Source organism: Pseudorca crassidens, chromosome 3 (assembly GCF_039906515.1).
Source record: "Pseudorca crassidens isolate mPseCra1 chromosome 3, mPseCra1.hap1, whole genome shotgun sequence".
Classification (NCBI taxonomy): domain Eukaryota; kingdom Metazoa; phylum Chordata; class Mammalia; order Artiodactyla; family Delphinidae; genus Pseudorca; species Pseudorca crassidens.
In genome coordinates, this window is record NC_090298.1 from 28,584,500 (window position 1) to 28,605,734 (window position 21,235).

General features: G+C 42.3%; 1 protein-coding gene and 1 non-coding gene across 5 annotated transcripts in view; one reads left to right on the plus strand and one right to left on the minus strand.

The window, feature by feature from the left end:
• C1QTNF3 (C1q and TNF related 3) overlaps positions 1-20,465 on the minus strand; it is a 35,619-nt gene extending 15,154 nt beyond the window's left edge. For 2 of the 4 annotated variants that reach the window (XR_010941917.1, XM_067730485.1), the window contains exons 1-4: positions 19,693-20,464; positions 13,840-13,951; positions 11,227-11,381; positions 6,474-6,603 (exon numbers count right to left, since the gene is read on the minus strand). Coding sequence is in view for 3 of the 4 variants with exons in the window: in XM_067730485.1 (XP_067586586.1) it covers positions 6,474-6,603; positions 11,227-11,381; positions 13,840-13,951; positions 19,693-19,995 (700 nt within the window). In the remaining variant the exon portion in view is untranslated. Of the gene's footprint in view, positions 1-6,473; positions 6,604-11,226; positions 11,382-13,839; positions 13,952-19,692 lie in introns of all 4 variants that reach the window. The other 2 variants (XM_067730486.1, XM_067730487.1) reach the window with 2 other exon arrangements.
• On the plus strand, positions 2,728-2,831 carry LOC137222828 (U6 spliceosomal RNA). Its single transcript, XR_010942619.1, has one exon. It is a non-coding gene; the product is annotated as a U6 spliceosomal RNA (small nuclear RNA).
• Positions 20,466-21,235: the final 770 nt, after the last annotated feature.

Sequence of the window (21,235 nt, forward strand, 5' to 3'; positions counted from 1 at the left end):
CCCATTCATGGGAGTTCATGTGATCTAATCACCTAATTCCATCAACTTGGGCATCAGGCTTTCAACATGTGAGTTTTAGGGGGACACAGTCAGACCATAGTAGACTTTGTAAAAGAAAAACCCAGAAACATCTAAAAAAAAAAAAAAAAAGCACCACATAGTTCTATGCTGTTTTCCAAAGGTGCAATCAAATAAAATAGAAGCTCTAAGGCTACCATGTTGATCCATCTGCCTCTCAGTCAAGTTGAACCAAATAAAGATGTATGATTGGGCTTCCCTGGTGGCGCAGTGGTTGAGAGTCCGCCTGCTGATGCAGGGGACACGGGTTCGTGCCCCGGTCCGGGAGGATCCCACATGCCGCAGAGCGGCTGGGCCCGTGAGCCATGGCCGCTGAGCCTGCGCATCCGGAGCCTGTGCTCCGCAACGGGAGAGGCCACAACAGTGGGAGGCCTGCGTACCGCAAAAAAAAAAAAAAAGATGTATGATTATGCTTAATTTATTGCCAGACTTGCATATTCAATGTGCTGAGAATAAAAGATACGATATAAAAATAAGTCATGTTCATTCATATGCCTAAAGATTGGTCCACAGATGAAAAGTAAAGGCAGATAGAAATTAGAGACTCAAAGAAAGTAATTTATATGTGTACAGTTTTTCACATTTTACAAAACTTCTTATTACATGCACACACAACAATTTTCAATGCCTCAAGAAGATAAAGTGGGAATCAAAATGACAGAAAAAGCGACTTCTCTGGTGGCGCAGTGGTGAAGAATCAACCTGCTAATGCAGGGGACACAGGTTCGAGCCCTGGTCTGGGAAGATCCCACATGCCACAGAGCAACTAAGCCACAACTACTGAAGCCTGCCCGCCTAGAGCCCGTGGTCCACAAGAAGAGTAGCCACCACAATGAGAAGCCCACATGCCACAACTAGAGAAAGCCTGTGTACAGCAACGAAGACCCAATGCAGCCAAAAATAAAATAGAATAATAATAATAACAAAATGACAGAAAAAGATATTACTTTTCCTGGAAAAAATGATGACTATTATAAAAAATAGATGCAGAAGCATTTTAGAAAGACTAAGAAACCAAATGGTGAATAACTGAAAGGACTATAGAGTTGGAAATATAATTCAAAAGTGAATCTATATTATATCCACACATGGCTTTGCTCTGCAAGGGAAGGTACTAAAATCAGAGGTAATACATTTGAACTCTGTTTTTCAGGAGTTTTCAGAAAACTCTGTTTTCTCTGTCCCATCACTCTCAGAGTTAAGAAGTATGAAAAGGCCATTTTATAATCTATTGGATGAGGTTTAAACAGTAAAGTGGGAGTCAAATGATGGTTGTTATTGTCTGAATTATGTCCAGCTCAAGAGAATTCTAAAACACAACTAAATCCTTGAGCTTCAATTATAAAGCCATTGAAAGCAATGGAAGCATTCATTGGGCATATCTACGCACCTATGTAATCTGTGGCACAGACAGTGTTTAACAAAATAGTTATAGGAAAATTATAACATAAGCCTTCAGAGCAGAAAATCACATAAGAAGATTTAAAGCTGATTGAAGCATGATGAAAGATTGCTTCTATCACTTCGTATGTCAGTTCATTTCTGACTTCAGCTGGGTAGAAAAATAAATCAAGGCACACATTAAAAGCATTTGTGACAGGACTTCCCTGGTGGCACAGTGGTTAAGAATCTGCCTGCCAATGCAAGGGTCACGGATTTGAGCCCTGGTCTGGGAAGATCCCACATGACGCGGAGCAGCTAAGCCCATGTGCCACAACTACTGAGCCTGCGCTCTAGAGCCCACAAGCCACAACTACTGAGCCCACGTGCCACAGCCACTGAAACTTGCACACCTAGAGCCCGTGATCTGCAGCAAAGAGAAGCCACCGCAATGAGAAGCCCGTGCGCTGCAATGAAGAGTAGCCCCCGCTCGCCGCAACTAGTGAAAGCCCGCACGCAGCAACGAAGACCCAACACAACGAATAAATTTGAAAAAAAGAAAGCATTTGTGACAAATCTAACATGGCCACTGCACCCATCCGAATTTTCTTTTTTTTCCTTCTCAATACCATATACAGAGACAAGGAAAATTGACAACAAACACCAAAAAAGTATCCATTCTCTGCAAAACTAGGAGACTGAAAAAAAAATCAATAAACTTAACATATCAGTTAAGTCCTGTCACATGTCACTGACCGCAGGCAGAGTCACGGGGAGTCAACATGGAGGGCAAGGAGTTTTGAGGAAGCCAAGTGGCAGCAGATCTCAAACAGTGCCCAGAAAAATGCACTCCCTGATGCAGAAGGGCCACTCTGAAATATAGATGCCGAAAAGAAGCTCCTGTGAGCAGGGCTGAGATAAAGCAAAAGTTATGTTTGGGGAGAAGGTTGCTAGATAAAGTACAGAAGGTGTGGAAAGCCATCCTACGGTGGCAGATCTCAGAATCTACCAGCAAATATAAGTCTCCTAAAGGCCAAGGAACCGGCCAGTGCAAGGCTGGTTTTAGAAGTTTTCCTAGACCCAGTGCAGTCTGGGGAGACAGAGAAGTGTGGCCACACAGGGCGGCTGTAGTTAAAGGAAGTGGCGGGGCTTCCCTGGCGGTGCAGTGGTTAGGACTCTGTGCTTCCACTGCAGGGGCGCAGGTTCGATCCCTGGTAGGGGAAGTAAGATCTGGCAAGCCCTGCGGGGCAGTCAAAAAAGAAGTGTAGAGTGCTCACTTCGGCAGCACATATACTAAAATTGTAACGATACAGAGATCAGCATGGCCCGTGTGCGAGGATGACATGCAAATTTGTGAAGCATTCCATATTTAAAAAAAAAAGAAAAGGAAGAAAGAAAACAAAGAAATGGGGAGTCCCCTGGCAGCAAGGTAGGAACCACCAAGCCGCCAAGCCTGGAAGTGTGCTGGGGTCCCTCCCCTTCCCCAAGAAACTACTGCATAGAGCTGATCTAGGAAAATTCTTCAACCATCGGTTAATTTTAGAAAGTAGAAAAGAACAAAAATTACTCACCAAGAAGAAATTTCATCATGTGGTAGATGAAAAATGTAAAGCAAAGATTCCATCATGTGTTTGAAATATATTGATGAAGCAAATCCCTCTATGAAAGAACATTGTAAAACAGAATACAGAAATCCACGGTAGAAATGACCAGACAAGAGGAGGAACTGAAAGCCAGGACGTCATGACTAATGTAAAACACAGAAAACATAAAAAAAAAAAAAAGATCACAGAAACAAGACGGAAGAAATTGGAAGAAGCAAAAAGGATAATTAATCCCTAGAAGATGCAATTTTAAGCATATGCAGGATAGAAATGGAAAAAGCAAACAACATGAAATGGAAGTCAAGAGCACCAAAAGATTAGAGAAAATAATGCATACAGAAGACAGACTAAGAAAAGTCAAAAACAAAACAAAGTATACTTGGAGTTCTTAAAAAAGTCAACCAGTGGTGTACTAAGGTGCAGGGGGAGGGAGCCAGGGGGATGCTTGCGAGCGGTCCACCCCACAGGGGAGGAGTATTTTATCTCTGACATGTTTAGAACTGCTGGTCTATGATGCTAATAAAAAAAATCTAGCTAACTTTCATTGGCTTTATTACAGTTTTTAAATATTCTATAGACAATATATCCCGTTTGCCTAATTTCCTAACACAAGTCAGACTGCTCCCAATGCCACCTCACCTTAGTAAAACGAGAAGAAAAAACTTTATTTATGTTTTAAAATATAATTCAAAGAAGCTTTCCCAGACAAAAAGAAGGCTTACACACACATATTGAAAGGACACAGCAGGAAAATCTGACCCAGAATGATTAACACTTCTTCTAGAAAATTCACTGGACTTTGAAGATAGAGAAATAATTCTTTGGGAAGTCAAGCAGAAAGATTGTCACTTATAAGACGAAAAAACTCAGACTTATGTCAGAGTTCTCCAGACCAAATGCCAGAAAACAGGACCAAAAAAAAGTAAGCCAAGGTTTTTATTTGCAGCCAAGGTTATAACAGTTTAGAGCATGTAAAGTCTCAGGGAGTACTGATGGCATAAGCTTTCTTGAGAAAATTGAAGGATAAAGTTTAGCTAATAAAGAGATATCTGGGAGACTTTGGCAACATGACTAGTGGTGAACATTGAATATATTTAACTGCAAGGTAAGTCCAAATCATAGGAGGGGTAATGTTGACAAACTAAAATGTAATTGTTTTATACCTTGACAGTGTATAAATGATTCAACCACCAAAAGTTAAAAATTAAGAAAGAGAGAAGGTGGGAGACATAATAAGCTCATTGATTGGCTTATTTGTAATATTTGAGATATATAGATAGATAGATAGATAGAAAACACTATCCAAAAGAAAGCTGGGGAAGCTATAATATACTAAACATAGGAGACTTCAGAAATATTATCAAGGATAAAGAGAAACATTATATAATGACAAAGGGTCAATTCACCAATAGTCTAAATGTCTTTTAACTCATGAGTGGATAAACAAACTGATACATCCATTCAATGGAATACTACATAGCCAGAAAAAGGAAAACATTATTGATTCATACATAGACATGTGTAAACGTTAAATGAATTTTGCTAAGAGACATATTGTATATATTGTACAATTCCATTTATATGACATTTTGGAATTCTAAGGTTGGAAAACTGATCAGTCATTGTCAGGGGTTGACTACCAAGGGATAGCACAAGGGAATTTGGGGGATGAAAGAACTGTTCCATTTGATACTATGGTGGTGGAGATATATCTCTATGCACTCGTCAAAACCCATAGAGCAGCTGTACACCACAAAGAGTAAATTTTGCTCCTTGCAGAGTTTTAAAAACTCAACTAGAATATGAGAAACTCAAGATGAGATTATGATAAATGAATCTAACTGTATTACAAATGAATGAAGTAACAGAACTGAAGGGCATGGGGGAAGAAGATGATCTAAGGGCTTTTAAAGACAGTGTTTTGACTGGACGGTAAAAATAAAAAAATTGGACACAAACATTACACCCTAGTTGGTAACTTTGTTTCTCATGGCACACGGGTTTGCAATTTTTTAACTACTTTATTTGTATACTAAGGTTCAACAAATAAGTAAATATATTATAGATTAAGAGAGCCAGGGTTCACATTGTCAAAGAAAGAAGTTACAAATAAATAAAGAAGATGCTAGGATGAACTCAGTGGTGCTGGATTTGAGTCAGATGTATCAGAATGAACTCATGTTTTTTCGTTTGTTTTTTAACACACAATATAGATAGATTGTATCAGAATGAACTCATTTTTTTGTTTGTTTTTTAACACAAAACATAGATAGATAGTAGGAAAATAAATACAGATATGTATGCATGCATGATTAGTATACATGTGTATTTCCTAACTCTGTCCATTGACAGGACCCAGAAGCAGTGACCTGCTAATAGCGATGAGTATATTTAGCACCCAAGTTTTGGTTTCTAAATACTAGTCTCCCAAGACTCCTTGGGAAAATGGGTATTTCCAGAGCTAGGACAGGGGAAAATGCAATATGAGCTTGAAGCAGCTTGTGAACTAGAAAGTAAGAAAGTGGTTGGGGACTGAATAATGGCCCCCATGTATGCCCATGTCCTAAAGTCCCCAAGATCCGTGACTCTTACCTTATATGGCAAAAGAGATTTTGCAAGGGTGATTAAATTCAAGGTTTTGAGATGGGGAGATTATCCTGGATTATCCAGGTGGGCCCAGGGTAATCACTCTGTCCCTATAAAAGACCAAGGAGGTCAGAATCTGAGAAGACAAAGTGATGTGACAGTGGAAGCAGAGATTGAGGTGATGTGGCCAATAGGCAGGGAATGGTGACAGCCTCTAAAAGTTGGAAGAGGCAAGGCCCTAGAGCTCTCCAGAGGAAGCAGCACTGCCCATACCTGGACTTTAGCCCGGTGAGACTGATTTTGAAGTACTGACCTCCAGAACTGTTACAGAATAATTTTGTGTTGTTTTAAGCCTAGTTTGCAGTAATTTGTTACAGCAGCAATAGGAAATGAATACAGAAGTACTCAAAAAAAATTTTTTTTAACGTTTTTAAAAAAGGATACGACCTTCCTTGGGGTGGTGGCAAAGGAGAGGGGATGAACTCAGTTATGACACATTTAAACTGTGAGAATAAGGGCTTTTCAAGGCAGAGGTAACTATGCCTGTAAGCTTTATTTGGTTAGTTTGAATGAGTTAATAATCTAAGTAGCCCACGGTCATCATCATTTTTAAAAATGTCTCTGTCTTTTCATATATATATATATATATATATATATATATATATATATATGTTTTAACCAGAATCACAAAGAACTCTTAATTCCCTTAGGGTCTTTCTTTCTTTGTTCCCTCCCCCTTCCTTCCCTCCCTCCCTCCCCCACTTCCTTCCTTCTTTCTCTTGGTTGCTTAATTGATTAATCCAGTCATTTATTTTTACCTCTCACCTGATACTGGGGCCCCAAATCTACCAGTCATGACATCGAAGAAATTTCCGATGTTGGTTTCGACACTGCTGAAGATAATCCCACTGTTCTGATTGCTGAAGTGAGTTGCCAGAGAAGCCATGAACGCAATCTAAGCGAAGAGTTGGTGGTTAATTAAAAGGCAATTTATCTTAGAGAAATAAGGTTTTGATACAAGAACTTTATTTCACCAATATTTGTAACAGCAAGATTGGAAATAATTTAAACATTAATCTATAGAGAAAAATTGAATCATGGTGATTTCTAACATTTTTATGCTATGCATCATTAAAAGTATATATCAACAGTTCTGAGCATGTGTTTCAATGAACATTAGACTTTAAAGTGCTTTCTGAGATATTAAAATTCTATTATCAAATAATACTGGAAAATTTGGATGAAATCTTCTACATATAGCTATTAAATGTCCATTAGCATATACTAAAGGATCCGAAAAGTCCTGCAGCCAACTTTTTAACTTTGTTTGCCCTGTGTTATTTTCTCCAAAAAGACACCTGTGATATTATGATTTATAATAAATATATATTTAGTATTCGACCCCAGTTCTGGCAGAGAACTAAAATCCTCAGAATTTCCTAAGTGTTGAGGGCAATCAAGGTGTCTTTTGTTATGTTAATCAGGTAACTTTGGAAAAATCCCTCGGGAGGGTCTGGTTGCCTGTGGAGCCAACCACGTGATTTGAACTCTCAGTCCTCCCCCATCCCCCCCTTCTCAGCCCTGCCCCCAAACCTCCGGAGAGGAGAGTTAGGGGCTGGACAGAGAATCAGTCACCAATGGCTAGTGATTTAATTACTCTTGCCTGAGTAATGAAGCCTCCATAAAAACCCAAAGGACGGGGCTTCCCTGGTGGCGCAGTGGTTGAGAGTCCACCGGCCGATGCAGGGGACACGGGTTCGTGCCCCGATCCGGGAAAACCCCACGTGCCGCGGAGCTGCTGGGCCCATGAGCCATAGCCGCTGAGCCTGCGCGTCCGGAGCCTGTGCTCCGCAACGGGAGAGGCCACAACAGTGAGAGGCCCGCGTACCGCGAAAAAAAAAAAAAAAAAACCCAAAGGACAAGTTTTGGAGAGTTTCCCAGTTGGTGAACGCATGGAGATTTGGAGAGAGTGGTGCTCTTAGATAGGGAGTGGAAGCTCAAACCCCTTTCCCCACACCTTGCCCTATGCATCTCTTCCATCTGGTTGTTCTTCAGTTACATCCTTTTATAATAAATTGGTGAGCAAGTAAGTAAAATGTTTCTCTGAGTGCTTCTGTGAGCCGCTTTAGTAAATTAATCAAACCCAAGGTGGGGGGGGGGGGTCATTGGAAGACAGAAGCACAGGTGATAACCTGAACTTGGATTGGCACCTAAAGTGGGGGAAGGGTGGGGCAGTCTCGAAGGACTGAGCTCGTAAGTGTCAGAAGTGAGCTGAATTGTAAGACATCCAGCTGGTATCCGAGAATTGCTTGGTGGTATGGGAATAGCCCACACTCGGAAATTGTACCACCACTGGAGAGTCACATTTGAAAGTCAATGCCAGTCCCCTGTCCAAATGAGTCATTGAAACTGAGTGCGAATTAGATCAATAAATTCTTTAACTTGCTGGGATTATCCATCTTGAATGAATGGAAGTTTTAAGGGAGAGGGGTGAGAGAGGAGAGAGCAAATAATTTGACGTTCTGGAAGACTTGGGGTGTGGACAGGGAGGCAGGCCTGGGAGAATCAACACAGAAAGGATTGGGGCAGTCAGAGGACAGTGTGAGGGCACTGGACACAGAAGGATGAAGAAGGGGTGACACCAGAGGACGAGATTTAGGAATGGGGATGAAGGGGCTGCAAGTCACCCTCCGTTACAATCTGCCCAGGACCAATCTTGTCTCCACTTTAATGCCTCCTTCAAAACATGTGAAAGTAGTTCTCCCTAATGACCATAACCTGTTTTTAGGGTTAAAAAGCTGATGGAGCAAATGTAATAATTGCCCAGGTGTTCTCCATTAAACTGGCTACTACAAGGCCCCTTAACTAGCATATAACCATTCCCAGATTTGGGTTAGTTTCTAGCTTTGAGAACCATCCATCTTATTAGGTACCTATAATCTGGGCGATGGCATCTGTCTCCTTTTCTTTGTAAATTTATACTGGTACACAGACCGCAGGTTGCTAAAATTATTAAACAGCAGTCATTAAAAAGTTACGAAAAAAAAAGACGTTACGAAACCAAAAAAGCAGGTTGAGTAACACACAGGATCTCTTAGCTTACCCTTAAAATAACTTGATTCCCCCCCAAATGATGGAATTTATCCAAGGTCAAACAACTACCACATGTGCCCAAATAAAGGGTAAAGTTTTCCCCCACTGATATTTCAGATAGAGTGGCTGTACCTTATAGTTCTTTGAAAGTTTCTCGTGTTATAGTATTGTCCATGAAAATATTAATCAGTAATCAAAGACAGAAATTGGAAAATTTTATTAGAGCCAACCTGAGGATTATAACCCAGGGGACAGTCTTTCAGAAAGCTCTGAGGACCGTTCTGAAGAGGTGTGGGGATAGGGGGAGAAACCAGTATCTATGTGATTTGGGTGAAGGGGTCCATGCAGTCAAGCACACATCTTGGTAGAAGGTTACTGCTCTTCACAAGGAATAAATATCTTAGTTAATGGTTTCAGTGCTTTTCTAAGTAATGGTAAGATGCAAGAAACTGGGTTCATAAATTTCTCTCCTGAAAAGATCTAACTGTCTGAGGGCCAGTGCTGTCAGTTTTCCCAGAGCACAAGATGCCTCATCCTGATCTCCGCCCTGAATTCCTTTCACAGTGTATTGTAGGTCAGCGACTGCAGTGGTAATGACTTGGTTCTTATAGAACTGGATGGTGGGCAACATCCCTTATTTTACAATCCTCTCCCTTCTGTTCTTAATTTCAACCAAGGTTTGGGAGGCATTTTGTGACCAATTGTCCCACTGCACTAGGAATGCTCATTCCCAGGTCAGGCGAGGATTTCCTTGACGGGACACTTCATGTGCTATTACTGGACCAGACCCAGTTAACAGTAGCCAAAAGCCTGTGGACCACCTGTCTTACTAGTCTGTTACGGTCCAGGAAATGGCTCCCTCCTGTTGCTTCTTCCCATATCCCGAGTTACACTATTACAATCATTGATCTTACAGGACTATATATTTGGTCAATTGTTTCAAGTCCCCTAGTCATCATTATTTTTATTGGAAGCTCAGTCACACACTGGTAATGAAAGAAAAAATAATCTTAAAATAGGCAGAACGCAAGTAATATAGCTAGTAACATTAATAAGGTTGTAAGTAAGTAATGTTATCTTCTAAGGAGTTACATGTCTGGCGTCAAAAGAAGAGAAATTGATCTTTATGGTGGAGCAGTTATTTCTGCCATTGGGGAGGTCTGGTTAATACATAATGCAGATGCACGAGGCACACTAGAGGGGAGGGAGGAGGCCAAAATGGGCAGAGAAAAAATTATGTTTCAATTTTTCTTGTCTTGCCTTAAAATATGAATTTGATTCCATCAGCATGTTCTCTCAGTTACTTAATTTTAATCACTAGTTGCTGTTTCAGGAACACATACCAGCCAGAAACAAGCAATAAAAAAATGCTAGTTTTCGATGTTGATAGGAGTCCCTTGGAAGAATCCATCTTAAAAATATTAGCCAAATAAATAAATAAATAACCCAGACCTAGTAATTTTCTTGGTGTGACCTAACCTCACATTTGCAAGTTTTAGGTGTTACTGACAACAAGAATTTTGAACATCACTTAAAAGAGAAATAAAGAACAGATAAATGCGGGACTTCCCTGGTGGCTCAGTGGTTAAGAATCTGCATGCCAGTGCAGGGGACACAGCTTCAATCCCTGGTCCGGGAAGATCCCACATGCCACAGGGCAACAAAGCCCGTGCGCCACAACTACTGAGCCTGTGCTCTAGAGCTTGAGAGCCACGACTACTGAAGCCCGTGCACCGAGAGCCTGTGCTCCACAACAAGAGAAGCCTGCGCAGCGCAGCAAAGAGTAGCCCCTGCTCTCTGCAACTAGAGAAAGCCCACGCACAGCAATGAAGACCCAACGCAGCCAAAAATAAATAAATAAATTTATATATAAAAAAAGAACAGATTAATGGGTAGTGGGCTTGAGATAAAATGTCCAATGATAGCCTCATAAATGAATTAAAAAAACTTTAAGCTGAAATGAATATGGTCTCATGACTCAAAATAAAATGCCTCCAGTAATAAAGATACTGATGAGAAAACCTTTAATAAAAATTAATGCCACGAAATCTGATTTGATAGAATTACTTGTATATTAATATCCATATATGTAATTTAAATATGCAAATGTAACAAAATTGATAAATAAATGGAATGGTCAAATATCTACTTAATAATATTTTATGCATCTAAAAGTTTACATATTCGAGTCGCCAAAAACCTTGTTATTGAACATGTCTCCTCATTTGGAAAATGGAGATTAGCTGATGTTCAGGGCTGCTTTGTAATTTGGTCCAATGAGGGTGTTGAATTTCACCCTTCATACATTTCTCCCTAAGAATGATTTCAAAGCACTTTGACAGCATAGGTCTTCTGCAAACACCCTGTGGTGGAGATGAACAAATTGAGACAGGTTTACTCAACACTGAGGATGAAAAAGCACTCAAGCCTTCTGATTCCTGGACCCTGAGTGAGGGTCATCTGGAGACGTGCCAAGACGATTTACCTGCAGTTCTGGTGGGATCCCCGGGTAGCCCTTCTCTCCTTTGGGGCCATGCTGCCCACGCTCCCCTCGTGGCCCCAGATCACCTTTGTCTCCTTTCTCTCCTTTGGCCCCTTCGTGGCCAGTGGCTCCATTATTGCCATTGTTTCCATGGTTTCCTTAAACAACCAGACATCATCACATGAGAAAGCCCAGTCACTCATACTCACCATCTATTTTTATACAAATGCAGCTCCTTTCTTCAAAAATGACAAACTTAATTGTAAAAGGGGACCATCTGAAACAAGCTCAAACACAGCCATGGTGACATCATCAGATGGGTTCACTTTTAAATGGGACACTGAAAACAGCCTTAGATACTCCTAAGGCTCCAGGCTCCAAAGCCTGTTTTACCTATAAAGCAAGACTTGGATGAAAAATTGCATAGAGACATTATAAAGCATCCTTTATAAGAGCAAAGATTTGAAACCACCTAAATATCCATCAATACTGAAAGGGCGGGCTTCCCTGGTGGCGCAGTGGTTGGGAATCCGCCTGCCAATGCAGGGCACACGGGTTCAAGCCCTGGTCTGGGAAGATCCCACATGCCGCGGAGCAATTAAGCCCATGCGCCACAACTACTGAGCCTGTGCTCTAGAGCCCGCGAGCCACAACTATTGAGCTCAGGTACTGCAACTACTGAAGCCCGCGCATCTAGAGCCTGTGCTCCGCAACAAAAGAAGCCACCGCAACGAGAAGCCCATGCACCACAACGAAGAGCAGCCCCCACTCCCCGCAACTAGAGAAAGCCTGCACACAGCAACGAAGACCCAACGCAGCCAAAAATAAATAAATAAAATAAATAAAAAAAAAAATACTGAAAGGGTTAAATTAAAAAATGGTACATCCCAGTAAATGATGTTATATAGTCACAAAAAAAGAATGCTGAAGAAAAATATTTAATAGCATGATCTTTTTAGATAAAAAAGGTTATGAATCAATCAATAGTGATAGCATGATACTATGTATATGTGTATATATATGTATATAATATAAAATATGTACATGTTTTATCCAAAGGGGAAAAAGACTAGAACAAATTACATAAAAATATTTTGCAGTGGTTTTTTCTAAGTGGATAAAGCACAAATGATTTTTGTGTCATTCTATACACTTTTCTGCATTTTTGAAATTTTCTACAAAGAACACGAACTACTTTTATAACTGGAGGAAAAGTAAAATCATTGATAAAAAATTTTAACAGTAATCTTGAAAGCAAGACTTGGATCATGATTTCAACTCTTCACTTTACTTTGCTAAGAGATAATTTCTACACCTCTCCCTTTATTTTTATATTTATTGAATTCCAGGCCCTTTTGTTGTTTATTTTGTGTGCCACCTTTGGTCAGGTTTCATACCGAGCTTGCAATTCTTCCAGATTAATGAACTTTGACTGGGTTTACAAGTTAATGTGCTAATGACAAAACTGTTCCTGATGGGAAGCACGTAGCCAAGGCCAGCCTGTCCTGTGACCTCAGAAGAGTTTAGACGTAAGAAGATTTTAGAGGGATCTGAAAGTCCCCTACCCGTAATCACTGTACGGGCTGCCTGCTGCCCTTGGTGTTCAGTGACATAGATTCCAAGCTACTGATCATAAAATCTAACAGAGCACTTTCTTATTCTAAATTTGGTTTCATTTGACAAGCCACTCCAAAGTATTAAGAAAAATTAAACCTTATTTGTTAAATATTAACATCAATGGGAGTAAGTCAGAGAAGAGCAAGCAGACATTTGCCAAACCCTGAGAAAATGTTCTATATCCCCAGGAATTGACCTGGAGACAAGAAAGTCAGTTAAACCCCCAGATAGATTTGGAGGTCCTGGGACAGAGGGCACCTGGGCTGCCCTTTCCTTGGCTGACCCAGGAGACTAGCAAGTTCCCCAAATGATCCATGTCTGGGGTGCCACTCAGTAGTAGAGATGGCTGAACAGTGGGTCTAGAGGGACCCAGTGGAGCTGTACAGCATGCCTCGTGCCACCATATGGTGCTGGAGCCCAAAAATGTCCCCATGAGTCCAAGAGAGGCATGAAGGTCAACTGAGAGACAGTTGAGCATGGAAGGGCCTGGGGATTAAGGGAAGAAAAACTCAGCTAGACCTAGAATCAGACAGAAAGATGTGTAGCTCAGTAAAAGAGACTGTGAAGATGACTAAAACCCAGACCAGCAAGCTCTCCTCCCCACTCTCACTTCCCAAATCCCCTGAAGCCTAGATCTGGTGCGCTGTATGGAGCACACGGTGGCAGAAACACTAAAACAACAAGAGTATAAACCTGTTCAGCTCCAGTGGTTGCAGACTCCACGCTGGGGAAGGGCCTCCTGGCCTGTAAGCTGGGGCCCCAGCATGCCTAATGCCTATGGGATTCTGCAAGCAGTATGGATAATAAATACTATAGTTTACACAGTTCCACCTCATTAACTCAATAAGCCCAGTTCCCCAGCCAACTCTCTTTTGGATTTTCCATGCATAAGCTTTGGATCACACACAAGTGATCCCAACTCACTGAGCTTCACCCCTGGCTCCTGTTTTGGCACAGTCTGCAATTAGACTGGAAACAACGCATCTCTCTCATCCTTACCTGGAATGCCAGGGAGACCAGGAGGTCCAGGGGGGCCTTGGTAGCCTCGAAAGCTGTAGTCTCCATGACAACACTTGCTGCAGTCTGGGGGCAGTCCTCCAGTTTGTGGAGACTTTGAAAAAAAACAAAGAGAAGCTTCAGAGCAAGGTACATATGAGTAATTAGAACTTTTGAGCTTCCTCTGGCCACAGCGCCTAGGTAAGCTTAATTCCAAACAGCCTATGACAACATCAGAAAAGAAAGTGTGGGGTGACTTATGTCATCTTATGTCAATGGCAAAGGAGTCAGGGAGTAGCTAAGGTGAGGTGATGATCAGAAAGGCAAAGGAAACAGGAGAGTCACTAGAAGAACAGCCTCTTTGGAAACTGGGAGTGGGAGTGGAGGACTGGGGCTGTGTTTCTGGGAAGTATGTTCCTGCTGCTACAGGAAGAGAAAGCTCCCTTTCTCTTCCAACTGCCAGTAGTCTCAGATGTAGCTAGATTGAGTAGATGACCCTCAAATGATAAAAATTACCAACCTCAAATGTAGTTATTAAGTCTATCTATATTCATGATACTGGGTAAAGAGTTCTTAGAAATTCTGAATTGTATCACAACACACAAAAATTGCCTTAGAAAATAAAGGAAAGAAAGTATTCATTAGTCCAATAAATTCTTATTAATTATCTACATCCTGAAACAACTTTAACTCCCTTTTTTTAAACTTCCACCTTTAACATGCTGTTCTGTTTCATATTCCACTTGAAAATTTAAAGTGATTAACACATTATTTGAACCGAGATTTCATGAGTACTTAATGGATATTAAATGTATTCAAATATGACACTGAGTTCAATGCTTCTTTATTCAATGATAAATTTCTAAAAAACTTGTGCTTACTGTCAAGGAGTTAGAGATTTGGCAGAAGTTGAATGGCAGAAGAGTTAGAGTTGCTCATAAAATTTGGAGTCTCTTCTAAATTGGCAACTTTTTTAAAAAAATTATTTATTTATTTATTTACTTTTGGCTGCGTTGGGTCTTCGTTGCTGTGCACGGGCTTTCTCTAGTTGCGGCGAGCGGGGGCTGCTCTTCCTTGTGGTGCACGGGCTTCTTATTGCGATGGCTTTTCTTGTTGTGGAGCACGGGCTCTAGGAGTGCAGGCTTCAGTAGCTGTGGCTCACGGGCTTAGTTGCTCCCGTGGCATGTGGGATCTTCCCAGATCAGGGATCGAACCCGTGTCCCCTGCATTGGCAGGTGGATTCTTAACCACTGCGCCACCAGGGAAGTCCCTTAAACTGGCAACTTTTAATCATGGCTTACAAAAGACTCGTGGAAACTTTCCTCGACACCAATTATAATTCAAAAGTTTTTGGAAAATAGCATACTGTTGCTAAGGGATTCACTTTTTAAAAGGAAAGGATGGGGTGAGAGAGGAAGGACGAGAGAGAGAGAGAGAGAGAGAGAGAGAAAGGGAGAAAGGAAGGGAGGAAGAAGTCATTCAAAATTGAAGTTTTCTCTATCATTAGAAATCCAAGTAGAACAATGTATCAAGGCTTCACACAGCTGCACCTCTAGACTTTTATAGCACAGGAAACTCTACTCAATACTCTGTCATGGCCGTGGAAAGGAATCTAAAAAAGAGTGGATATATGTATATGTACAACTGATTCACTTTGCTGTACAGCAGAAACGAACACAACATTGTAAATCAACTACACTCCGATAAAAATTATTTAAACAATTAAATTAAATTAAAACAAACAAACCAAAAAATAAACTTGGGCTTTTTTCCTTACTCTCATTCCTTTTTCCTACAGGTTCCCACCTATAGCTATTAAGAAAAAAATGCAGAACAGCAGCTGTAGTCCCAGCAATTGCCTGCAATGGCTCAGAGCTCAATCTCAAGTTTTCAGTAGCTAGGATTTGGCGCAATCTCCTAGTCTAGTCTTCTGTCCCCCAGACCCAACCTCGGACAGGTATGGGAGTCCATGAAAACCTTTTATAAAACTGGCAGAGGCAAAGAAAATCAGTGAAAGCAATTGGTCTGAGACAAGGGATTTCAGACACTTGGAAAGTCAGACACCACAGCACCACCCCACCTTCTAATCCAAAGATGCAACCTGAGAAGTAGGTATTCTGTAATTTCCTGGTATGATTTTGCTAATATGAAATACAGCTGTTTAAGCTCCAAGAGATCCTGAGCTCTGCCAATAAGAAATTTTAGGGAAGGAGAAGGGTGGGGAGGGAGGGAAAGTACTGAAGTGGAACCATTGGTTTAAAAATAGAATTGAAAAACTGAGATGCTAAGAATGTCAGAAAAAGAAGTGGACTGGAGCCAGAACTCCCATCATAGGTCTGTGTGACTTTTGTGAAGTCATTTTCCCCCAGGCATCATTTTTCTTGTCCACTAAATTAGAGGATAGGGTAAAGATGGTCATGAATTTTCTTTCCAGCTCTATAATGCAAACAAGGATACTGAAGTCTTTTCCAAAGCCTCAGATGGTGACTTAGAAAGATGTTGTTTTGAAATCTAGTGTCTGGGTATGAGGCGTTAGCGCCAGGAGATGGGGTGCATACCCGACCACTTTGAGAGCATAGCGCTGCCGCCAAAACAGGGAGAGACTTCTGGTCATTAAGTGGGCCCCTTCCTGAGAACTGTCCTGTGACATTTCACAACATGGTCCTCCCTCTGGCCTGGTCTTTCAGAGTTCAGTCAAATGGAACCGTGTTCATGAGCCTTAGAACAAGTTGGACAGGATGTGTTCATTGAGAAGTTTTCTCCCAGGTAAGGGAAAATGACATTCTAGGTAGTTCTCTATATTACCCTCTCAAGTTTTTCAACTCCTTTCCCCAAATTAGGTCAAATTTGAACACCAAGTTCATGCAAATGGACAGCATGGGAGGAAGAAAGTCCCTAAGACAAGTTCCATCCATTTTGTAGATGGAGGCCTAGGGGCAGCTACTGAGAATGAAGCTCTACTATTGGGAAATGACTTCAGGAAAGACAGTCCACAGCTCCTTCCTTAACTTAAGGAAGAGGGAAGAGAAAGAAGGTGAAGGGAAGTGGAAGAGGGAGAGATAGGCGTCCAGGAAGAGAGGGGAGCTGGATAAAGGTGAACAATAAAGAGCTACAGAGAAGAAAATGTCAGGAAAATAGAGCGCAGGTCTGCTCAGCCCACCTCTCCGCACAAACGCTATGGCCAGAGTCATCTTTCTAGAACACACACTTGATCACCTCACTTCCCTGCTATGCACAAACAAACAAACAAACCTTTGCTGGCAAAATAAGTTCTAAGCTTCTTCACCGGCCAACGGAATCCATCAGGTGGCACTAAAATCACTGATGTCTTCCTCCTATAGCCCAGCTCTCCAGCCACACCCACTCCTCAAGCCCCTCTCAAGGCTCTTGCTGTGGCGCATGTTTGTTTATTTTATTTTTTCCGGGGATGCCCACGCTTTCGTCTCATCATTTGAGATCCGACTCAGGGGCCACCACTATTCTGACCCTTTTCCCCCAATAGTCTTTTGTGCCATTACTTTGTTTATCACATGGTACTTAATTACCTGTTGATTTATCCCCACTGGAGCCCTTCAGCATTGCTCAGAGAGAGAAGCTTGGGTGTATTTATCCCCATCCTAAAGCATGACTCACACTAGAAGCACACAGGTTGATCGGTAAAGGGATGAATGAGGGAAAAGGAGGAATAAAAGGAAAGAAGCAGTGTGGGAAGTGAGGCCAGAGGGAGGAACACAGAGCAGTCCTAAATCAACGTGGGTCTCCGTATCTACTGGCAGAGAGCGGTACTGAACCCTCTAGAATACCAGTGGCTAAATCTCCTCACTATCTCCTGTGGGCGGCTGGTTTGGAAAGACTTCAGGAACCCAAGGGAGTTGGAAAGCCCCCCGGCTTAAAAAAAAGAAAACCTAGAAAGTGGCTTCTTTTCCCCCTCATCTGATTTCCGCGTGCTAGATGCCTAGAGGCACTAGAAGGTGGGGTGGAGTAGAAATGTAATTTGGATTTCAGGCAAGAATTGATGACCGATGACAGCCCACATCTGCCTTCTGCTGCCTCTGGGGGCTCACATGTCATGACCAGGAAGGATCCAGCAAAGAGCCCATTTTGTCCAGATCAAGGCTTGGACAAAAGCACAGATATCTTTACCACTGAGAAAAACAATGAGTGGTACTCACTCTTCAGCCGAAAGACTGTCAAATGAAAGAACAATCTCTAAAAGTGTCTTTCAAAAAGCAGGATTGGATTTAGAGGTTATCATTTCTTCCACGGCTCTGCAAAGGAGTAATGTTTTCTTGACCAGGCCCCACAGAATAGTTCGGGCAACTGCATTTGTGGTCAAGTTAGAAGTCCCAGGTTTGTCGCAGATCTACAGATGCTTCTGCCTGTGATCTTGGTCTGATCACACTACCAGTCTCAACGCAAACTTTCAATCTGTGGTCAGAGGGGTTTAGATTTCAGCTGCATGGACTTTGCCAGGGCCTATTCAACACATAGAAGCAGTCAATTCTTGTAGTAAAACTTATTTGTTCAAAGATCATATAATTCAGGGGGCTTCCCTGGTGGCACAGTGGTTAAGAATCCTCCTGCCAATGCAGGGGACACGAGTTTGAGCCCTGGTCCGGGAAGATCCCACATGTCGCAGAGCAACTAAGCCTGTGTGCCACAACTACTGAGCCTGCGCTCTAGAGCCCAAGAGCGACAACTACTGAGTCCGCACGCCTAGAGCCGGTACTCCGCAACAAGAGAAGCCACAGCAATGAGAAGCCTGCGCACTGCAACAAAGAGTAGCCCCTGCTCGCCATAACTAGAGAAAGCCCACGCGCAGCAATGAAGACCCAATGCAGACAAAAATAAATAAATAAAATAAATTTTTTAAAATGTTTAATAAAAAAAACAAAGATCACATAATTCAGAATAACTCTCCTTGCCCCTCATCTGATTTCAACGTGCTTGATACCTAGAAGACAAATCAAAATCTGCTTCTTCCTTATGTTGTACACTTGAAGCTAACATAATGTTATATGTCAATTATACCACAATTAAAATTTTTTAATTTAAAAAAATAATAAAGACATACTTGAAAACCTGTTTCTTCCTGTTCTTAATGTTTTCGATTAAAATGAGTTTCATCAATTTGCCATTCACTACACTGAAACCTTAACTCACTCCCGTACTACCCTGAAAGAGTTAAAGATGTTTCCTTAGATGCTGTGCTTATACTCAGCATCTTACACAAGTCCTCTGTGATTATCAGGCATTAACTCATACAACAGAATCAAGTCTGCATTTTAAACACAGTGTGCTTTTGTTTTAACTCTTTGGTCCTTTTTTAAACAGAGTGAACGTAGAGACTTAGCAACTTAGAGGGCTATAAATCCAATTACCAAGCCTGGCATGAAATGTCACAGTAAACTCGCAAATCAAGTGAAAAACTCAAAGGGCAGCTTCTCTCTGCTGGGAAGAATTAACGAAGTCCAACTTACGATCTGCAGATGATTATCTCTAATGATCTATCTGCAAAGGTCAGATCTGCAAAGGTCAGCTCTCCTCCTTTCCGCATCAACAGAGCAAGAAAGAAACCAAATCACAGCAGAGCAGGGCTGGCTGTCCCTGTTCCCCTTTCTGATGGGACAGCTGTGGCCTCTCTTTATCTCAGTCCATCAGTGCTACCTCTGCTGATTTTCTAACACAGACCAGCCTCGTCCCCAGTATCCCACAGCAACCCAGAGAGAGAGACCCACAAGCAGCTCAGCCAACTTCTGGAAAGCATCGATCCTAAGAATCATAGCTGGAAAAAGAGCAAAAGCAACAAAACTCATTAAGCTTTGACAGTAATCCTTAAAAGAGAATTCCGAGTACCTGGCCCCAGAATGGGGTGATCTGGGCTAGGTCATCTACCTCGGGGTGCGGTAGCTCATCTGGTCTCAGGGGTTTTAGGTCTGTAGAAGTGTTATTATCCACAGTCCCAGTTTTAGGATGGCTCCGCTCTCTCACTTTCTCCCTCTTGGAGCCGCTACGGCCAGTCTGCTGATGGCTTTGCACTATTCTCGCCACCACTTTATTAGCTCTTCCGCTCACCTCCATGTATTCATCTTGACACAGGCAAAAAGGGAGGAAAAGCAAAGCCAGCAGGTGCCAACAGACGAGCTGCCCTCCGAGCATGATTCCCAACAGAGCCACAGAGCCTCCTGGAGAAGACGGCTAGGGCTCCAGCTGCCGTGGTCTCTTCGGGCAAGTGCCAGGGCTGCAGATGAGACTTGCAGCCGGCCAGGCGGTTTTATACTTCGGTATGTAATAAATAAGGCTGCAGGCCAGAGGAAGAGCGGTGCTCCTCCGTGGGCGGAACGGCCCCCATTCATTACTTTCCCACATCACAGGCAAAACGATTTGTGTGACAGCTCCCAGTTGGTGGGTTCATAAATGTCACACCTTGGCACGTTTTTTGTTAAAGCGTGAAGAAAACATGCACAACCAGCTGGAAACAGGCAGCGTGTGTCCAGTGGTTTGCTTTTGCTATTAGACATGGAAAGGCTGTGCCTTTGCAGTCTAAGATGCCTTTTGGAAAAACCTCCTCCCGGGCTTGCCAGGAAATTCGGGCTTAACTGCATCAATTCCGTCTGAAATGGCGGTGGGAACGTGTTCAGGGCCATCAAGAGAGCTCTGCACTCTCATTGCACAGCTAATATTTCCCCACTGTAGCCGCCCCTTAAAGGTACTCATTTCTGCCTCCGGCACTGGCAGCAGAAGGCAGTTGGGTGAATCCAGAACACTGAGCTGGATTCAGGGGCAGAGTCTCTGGGTTTAACAAAAGCATTTCCCCATCCCAGGTTTCATTTCCTTTTCCCTGGAGTTCCCAAAAGCCAAAATTAGATCAAAGTGGACCAAGTCGCTTTATTGCCAGATGAAGATACGACATCCTGCTTCATATTAAAAGAAGGTTGTCTGTCTCTGGCTCCTCTTCCTTCTCACATATTCTTGTTTAAATTGAAGAAATCGAGGGACTTCCCTGGTGGTGCAGTGGTTAAGAATCCACCTGCCGATGCAGGGGACATGGGTTCGAGCCCTGACCCGGGAAGATCCCACATGCCGCGGAGCAACTAAGCCCGTGCGCCACAACTACTGAAGCCTGCACTCTAGAGTCTGCGAGCCACAACTACTGAAGCCCACATGCCACAACTATTGAAGCCCCTGCGCCTAGAGCCCGTGCTCCGCAACAAGAGAAGCCACCGAAGTGAGAAGACGGTGCACTGCAACAGAGTAGCCCCTGCTCCCCGCAGCTAGAGAAGGCCCGTTGCACAGCAACGAAGACCCAACACAGCCAAAAATAAATCAATAAATTTATATATAAAAAAAGATGAATCAGGTTTTTAAAAACATAAATGAAAAATAAATAAAATTAAAG